General features: G+C 36.1%; 1 protein-coding gene across 1 annotated transcript; it reads right to left on the bottom strand.

Annotated features, from left to right (window-relative positions):
• Positions 1–325: 325 nt before the first annotated feature.
• Positions 326–7,683, bottom strand: LOC110693648 (protein FRIGIDA-ESSENTIAL 1-like). The gene is made up of 5 exons (XM_021870796.1): positions 6,967–7,683; positions 2,421–2,862; positions 2,084–2,298; positions 777–1,999; positions 326–694 (listed from the first exon to the last, which is right to left on the bottom strand). The coding sequence occupies exons 1-5, from the start codon at positions 7,496–7,498 to the stop codon at positions 665–667; spliced, it is 2,442 nt and encodes an 813-aa protein (XP_021726488.1). The 5' UTR covers positions 7,499–7,683; the 3' UTR covers positions 326–664.
• Between the last annotated feature and the right edge of the window lie 214 nt (positions 7,684–7,897).

Here is a 7,897-nt window from a genome sequence, read left to right on the forward strand (position 1 = left end):
AACAATGTCAAACTATGTATTGGGCATTCCTACTCAAATTGATTCTTCACCCTTTACTCATTAACATAATAACATCATCACCCTAATTTCACATGTCCTTTGTCTTAGGTTAAGGTGAGCACATACTCTTTCCCTACCCCCCCCCCCACCAAAAAAAAAAAAAAAAAATCCACATTAATTATCAATCCAACTCATCCTCTTCTTTCCTGAGCTAAAACAACACCCATGTCCATAACATTATGTCATGTGAGCACAGGTTCAAAGTTTAATGCCAAATTTAAAAATCATAGTTTTAAGTCATTTGCCTAATGTCATAACTTGTGAGCATAAAGAATCGACTTGGTTTCAATATGGTAAAATGATGCTCAAAGTTTGTCGTTTAAAAGGAAACTAAGATGGCAAGAAAAAAAGCAATAAATACATATTGCACACCAAGGGCTTCCACTTGACTTGGCCTTCACTGAAATGTCCAAAAATCTTCAACATAATGTACGACCAAAAGAAATTCTTAAGGCATAAAAATGTTCTAACCTAAAAGACACCCAGAAAAATACCTACACTGACATTTTATAAAGTTAAGGTTCTGGTCATATTCAGGAGAGTCTCATATGTAGCTCTCAGCAGGTGAGAAAACTGTACAATAACCAGGACCCATTATGTGCTTCTAAAATCTGCCATATTTGTCAACATATGCCTGAAAAAGGTATAAATACATGTCAGATTTAGAACACCTTGTGTAATTCTTAAATATGTATAGCTGATTTTTAAAGTCTCACCTGAATAAGCTTCAATATTTTAGGACGGGAAAAAGACAGATATTGCTTAATCAACTCTGACGAATTTGGAACTTGATTTGGTTTTAAAGTGCTCAGAATCTTGTCTTCGGCTTTTTGAACTATTACCTTATATACATCCTTCGACAGGCGGCCTTCATGCCATATTGGTTTCATCAACTCCTTCACGAATTCTATAAGAGCAGTACGAAAACACCTTATTATCTTAGATTCTTCCTCATCTAATTCAACAGGTTGCCTGCCATTTTCTAACTTCAGTTCCCCACTTTGTATCTTAGAGTTACCATCATTGACACTTCTGCTTGCTTTGAGTATAGCTTTGACACTGCCAGGAACCATAGGATTCTCCTCTTCAGTCAAACTCTTATTTTGAGCATCACTATTAGAAGTTGCGGCTGATTCTGCTTCAACAGCAGGGATGACTTTGTCATGGCCACTGTAATTTTTGTCCCAAGATTCAATTTCTAATCTTCTAGGCAACTCCGGAGAAATCTGTCCGGAGATGCTTTTTGCATCTTGAGTTTGACAACATGAAGGAAGCCTAACGGATTCACGTCCAATATCAGATTTCTCAATGCTATCACGAAAAGGGTCATATGGAACATCTGAAGATCTATTTACTGGAGGTTTGAAATAGGAGGATTGAAAGGGGACAGATGGCTCCCAGTTATAGGGAGTAAAAGCCTTCTTAAACTTAAAAGAGAGAAGCCCACCCAGTGTATAACTCGAATCAGAATACTTTCCTGAATTAGATCCTGAATACAAGGGAGAGCTACGCAGTAAAGAAGTGTTTTTCCAACTAGAGAAATGGTAAGAAGGCACAGAACTCTGAGCATCCAATGAATAACGCCTTCGCATAGCAGCCGATTCTTCCACTAACCTCGAGATAGAATCTGAGCCAGAAGATACTCCTAATTCCCTCATTGAAGATCCAAACCTAGAGCAGAAATTCTGCTGTGGTATAGAACTGCTTTCAGCAACTGACGATCCAAAATTATCAGATGAGTGATTTTCTTTATAGATATCTACTTCTACCTCTACTTGCCTAGGGCCATCTTTACAAGACGGCAAATTCTTGAAATCAGTAGAAAATAGGGAAGATGAAACCTTTCTCTCAAGCAAGGCATTCGTATCCGTATCTTCATATTGACGAGATCCCACTCCACGCTCTCTTTGAATACCCTTTCCTACATTATCTCCAGAACCTGCTAACATAGAGGTACTCATTAGAAGAATTGAATTGCAGGTGCGCTACAGCCGTACAACACTCCTTAAAGACTTGAATATACCTTTATCAGGTGAAAGCTCACTTTTAGTGAGCAGCACACCTCCCTCTACTTGCGTAGCATTTTCATGATCTCTTTTATGAAGAAATCTACAGGAACTCCCTTTGATGCACCAACCTTTAGCGAAATACTCACAAATAATCGCAGGTCGTTTACTCCCATCCTCGCATTCAGCGCCAGGTGACAAGCTCCTTGACCTCACTCGGGGAAACCACGATCTGGAAAAACTCATGCATTAGCAATATAAACAATAATTGGAGCATACAGCCTCTGTTCTGCGAAAGAATCAACACAGCATAACTACCAGTAAGAACTAATTTATAGAATCAAAGTTGCAGACCTTGAGTCCTTATGGTCCATGTCTTGTCTTGACGGGGAATGATGATTTGCCTCCTCAGAAAGCAGCTTAGAATCCTTGACATCAGCAGTCTCCATATTACCCAATTGATCACTAACAGCATGAGGAGCAGAAACATGCGTCTCAGAGGCAGAAACTAGAATTGATTGTTCTACATGCTCCTGTTTCTCTTCCACAGCATCACTTCCATTACTAAGAGGGCCAGCTATATGTTTGTACAATTTTGAAGATTTGTAACGCCCAACATCAATTGAAGGGGTCCCCGATTCATCTGCATTCTGCAATTTAGGTGATGAATTTCGGTCACAGCAGATTTCTGCAGCGCGGGTATCACATAGAATACTTGCTTCAGACTTTACATCACTTGTATGTCCTGATCTCAAGCATACCTCACCTCCTTTGGTTTCAACATCTTGGTTGTCATCTACATGAAGATAGAATGCGAGTAAACAAATGAATGAGGCAGCATCTTCTTTAGATCAATTGCTTCTAAACCAAACATACACTTCTAATTAGAATCACTTCAAACCTTATCAGTAAGACAAGCCAGTACGAATGTAGAATTAAACAACCAGAAGAGAAGAATGGACAACAACCAAGACAAGGGCTTAAAATGCCTTGACACAAAGCAGATCCTCCGTGAGTATCCACCACAATCTACATTCACTGACAATATTGAGACTCACAACATACCTTAAGACCTCCAACAACATCATAGACAGCTTAAAATGAGTTTATTATACTCCATTCCAACTCAAATAATCTTGGTAATGCAATATTACGCATACCCTTCTCCAAGAGAGATTATTCCTTGAAATATATTCAATCTCAAAAATAATCCTCAATCCAAGCATCCAAAGTAAAAGAGCATGCCATCTTAGGAGAGACACGCGCTTAAGGATAGAAACCCGAACCACCCTTCACAAAACCACAAGCTCCAAACTTGTGATCTTCAAAGCATCAAGGGATGGCAAAGGATCCGACTTAGATGGACAAGTCTAGTCCATTTAATAATCGGACCCGGATAAAGGATACGGACCTCCGAATGAGTCCATTTCCACATGATTTAAACCTCGGAATCCGAATTAGGGTCCAAATTTTCCCCTTTCATATTTTTCATATATTATTCTAAATGCTAATTCCAAATAAAATCAATTACACAACTAAATACTCTCACTAAATCCAACCATAATAGCAACATCAAATAGTAAAGCATAATTATCTTCAAATTACACCATTTAAATCCAACTCGACTAGGCATGGTCGAACACAAGTCGAACCATAACCAAACCCGATCCAACTCCAATTCAAAGACCAAATTCAATTTTTGAATACTTTTTCTACAAACTTGGGTATAACTTTTTCCTTCGAATGTTTGGATTGAATCACCATCCTTATAAGCATCGAAGATGCAAAATCTTAACAAAGTTTTGTAGGATAGTACCTTTAAAACATATTTGACACATCTAATGGCTACATTTGACCATTTATGATGTAGCCAAACATATTCATTGGTATTTGGCTTTGGATTATGACGCACTAAATCAAAATGACTTTTTGAACACCATGTATGAAGCAAGCCTAAATGGTTTTGAATGGGAAGGATTAGACTTATCAAAACTTCATTCCTTACCATGGCGAGACAAGGGGTTATAACCAATAGCTCACGGACTAGTCAACAACTTTAAGTAACAATCGAGCCTAATATTTGAGCTTGAGCCAGTGCTTCGAGGGCAAATCTTCAAGCTTATCCAATGTAGACATGTCGCAATAATAGTTGCAAGACCACCTTCCACCTGATACATATTTAGGTGATCCAACACAATGATGTGACCTAGATTTAACGCTTAGCCATATGGGCTCATAGCTTAATGTAAACTTAGTAAGCTCAAGAATATAATCTTTTAAAAAGATAATGTTCTTGACAACACCAAGTTTAAATATTTTGTAACCCTCAAAATATATTTGTAACAGCTCTGAAACATGCTCAAGCTATTAATGTCACACTTAGTAATGTTCTAACTAATAAATTAATTTATCAAGTCAATCTTCATACGAACTTTCACCGGCCAAGTTACGATCAACTTAATATCATCTTAAGATGATAGCCTCTTAACATAATGTAGAATGTTTTTGAATCCTATTCTATGTCCTATAGTCCTAATTAAAAGAGCTAACATCACTTGTGTACCAAAGTCGACACGTCAACATAATGTTCGCACCGAACATGGAGCAAGCATTACTGCATTAGATCTTTCAATAGCTTCGTAACGAAGAAAAGGATATGTGATATGAGGGTTAGTTATGCATTCATGCTTAAAAGGAATAAATCTAGTTGTTCTTCCTTCTCATCTAAATATTATTTCTTCTTCACGCCAAATAGAAGTCTAAAATTCAAAGCATTAGATCTTCAAACAATTACGTAAAGGAAAATATGATAAGGGAGTATAGTATGCATTTTTATCAATTCAAGTTAAAGAAAATGAATCTAGATCTTCTTAATTTTCTTTCTTCTTCTAGAATCCGCCTTCTCCAAATTCACCTTTCATTAGTTTGATTTCAGAGTAGTATAAAAGAAAGATAATAGTAAAGAACATTTTATGATTTTTGTTTTTCTTCATCGAATTCCTAATAATTTTGATTTTTTTTTTTGTTTCTTGATCCTTAGAATTTGTATCCCTAAATCTTAGGCTGCTACGCAATTAGTTCAAACTTCATCATTTGACATAAGAAAAGTACAAGTTAATTGAATAATGAATAAATAACTATACCATGATATCATATTTAGTAATTTTACTTTTTTCGATTAGCTATTCGTTCTTTCACGGCTTTTGTTTGTAAACAATTAATGCTTGTCTAAAACCAATATTATAGTTTAGCTTTAATGCCCTATATGCTATAATAACAGTACGTTAAATGCCAAGACCATCAAGACTACCCACCCTTCACATGCACCCATGACAAGCTAATAATACCACTACACACGTCAGTTGCTCCAAATAACCATGGAAAAACAAAGTGTATCATAAAGGTTAACTAGGTTAAACTCCAACACCTTATAGCTTGGCAGACTTAACGTTTTTCCTTTTCAATCCTTTTTAAAATGTTCAGATTTAAATTCTTCCTTTCAATGCCTTGATTTTCCATCAAATGCCCCTCCTAAGAAGCCTACAAACTCCACTCATCCACTTTTTTCAATTTATATAGCCAACTTCCCCATCAAATGGGGTTCCTATACCTCACTACAGCCCCTAGTTTTTTATCATTATATAACCTCAAATTTTGGACTTACCTTGGTTGCTCCCCACTTTCCTTTTACAAACACCAAAAGGGGAAATTATGTGCATATTAAGATTTCTTCTTTCTAAATCCCTCATTCCCTTCATACTCTTTATTTCATTCCTTTCTTCCATAATATTTCTTATTGTAGCTCTAATAACCAAGATTTGCTAAATATGGTGGATCAAACAACAAGATATGTGCCCTCAACCTTTCACAAGCACCCATATTTAAGGTGTCTTCATCATAATACAACTACACTCAAATCACTCCAATCAACCATGCCAAGGCGTAATGTTTCATAAAGGGTAATAACCATGGGACACAAATTAACAACCAAGATAATCCATCATAATCATGGTAACTTAAGTACATAAATTGATTTTTCCTTATTGAATACTCTATCCAGCACCTTGCCTTCTTAATATTTAGAGAAAATAAGATTCTAAATTTACAAAATTAATCAAATTCTATAAATTCCAAGTAAACCCAACAGCCTTGAATAGATTCCAAGGGTTGATAGAAGCTTCTGGAAAGTCTAATTAGATTAAGAATTTGAGTTTCCGGAAGTAAATGAATACTTTTTTAAGCCATAAAACAACAATCAACAAGCATCACTCAACTCCACCTTATGCACATGTCAAAAATTCATCTTAAAACACTTCTTGCAATCCCACCTTTCCTAAACAAGTCAGTGGATTTTATATACTAAGAAGCTACTTAGCCCTAGTGGCTAGTTATAACAACAAGCTAAGATAATCATAATAACCACATCCTTCACTCCAACCAGTTATAACAACAAGCTCGTTTTACCATAATAGCCACATCATTTCAACCCATAAATTTCACACAGAATCTATTTCCTCAAATCACTTTTGACTAATCAATGCCCCAAATGGAGAATTTAGCATAATGAGATGTAGAAGATCTCAAAAGAACTCTGTAGCTCAACTAATTACAATTTACAAACCCTATATATTCGATGGATGATCGGAAGCCGTCCGCTTTACTTTCTGCACATCACCCCAATCCAGTTGATCCTAAGGGTATGTACTCGATCAAGGTTTATATAACTCATCATCTAAATCAAATTCAAACGAACAACACCAACTAACATGCAAGCAAAGCAAAAAACATTAATCATCATCAAAAATCAAATACAAATTGAAGCAAAACTCGGCAATCAAACTATCAAAATCAAAAAAAATTGGCAATTTAGATGGTAAAATTGAAGAAAACAAACCGCTACCTGGCGAATTCGATTTCGTAGGAGCAATTGCAATTGCGACATCATTGATTTCCCCTTCTCCTTCTCCTTCTCCGCCATTGTCATCGCCTTCGATTTCCGCCATTGTTACATCTCGCTCCGCCAAATTCGCATCCTCTTTACCCAAATTCGAACCTTGTTCCGCCATTGTTGCATCTTCTTCATCATCCGTTACTTCTTCCTCTACTTCTTCTTCAACCTCTTCGTATTCCTCAACCTCCTCGTACTCTTCCTCATCTTCTTCCTCTTCTTCTTCAACCTCTTCTTCTTCTACTTCTTCCTCCTCTTCCTCAACATCATCATCTGCAACTTTATCTTCTTCCTCTTCTGCAACTTCTTCTTCAACCTCTTCGAATTCTTCCTCCTCTTCTACTTCTTCTTCAACCTCCTCGTATTCTTCTACCTCTTCTTCTTCTTCTTCAACCTCCTCTTCTTCCTCAACCTCTTCGTATTCTTCTTCGTCTTCCTCCTCTAAAGGATCGCCATTGTTGCGGTGAGAATCGGAGGAAGCCATAGAAGGATCGTGGGTTTCTCAAAGGTAGTAACTGTATAGTACTCCGTATATTTATTCATGTATCATCTCCATCAAAATTGATCATGTATTTATAGGATGAATTCATTAGGTTTACCTATCATTCATCCTCTTATTTATTGAAATTTTTTTTTTTTTTTTTGTACTCGTACTTTATTTTTTATTTTTTTTTATTTTTTTTTTTTTTATATATACAATTGGTGAGTTGGTAACTCGTTTATAATTAGGCTCGATTGAAGGTAATATTTTTTATAGAATACTACTCCGGAATATTTAGTCTACAGTATCACCAAAAAAAATAAAATTACAGTACTTTACGAAGAGAAAAGGTATTTTGATTGATAGACTTTTTTCGAAATGCACTTCTCAATTAATTTAAAA

The sequence above is a fragment of the Chenopodium quinoa genome, unplaced genomic scaffold (assembly GCF_001683475.1).
Source record: "Chenopodium quinoa cultivar QQ74 unplaced genomic scaffold, ASM168347v1, whole genome shotgun sequence".
Taxonomy (NCBI): domain Eukaryota; kingdom Viridiplantae; phylum Streptophyta; class Magnoliopsida; order Caryophyllales; family Amaranthaceae; genus Chenopodium; species Chenopodium quinoa.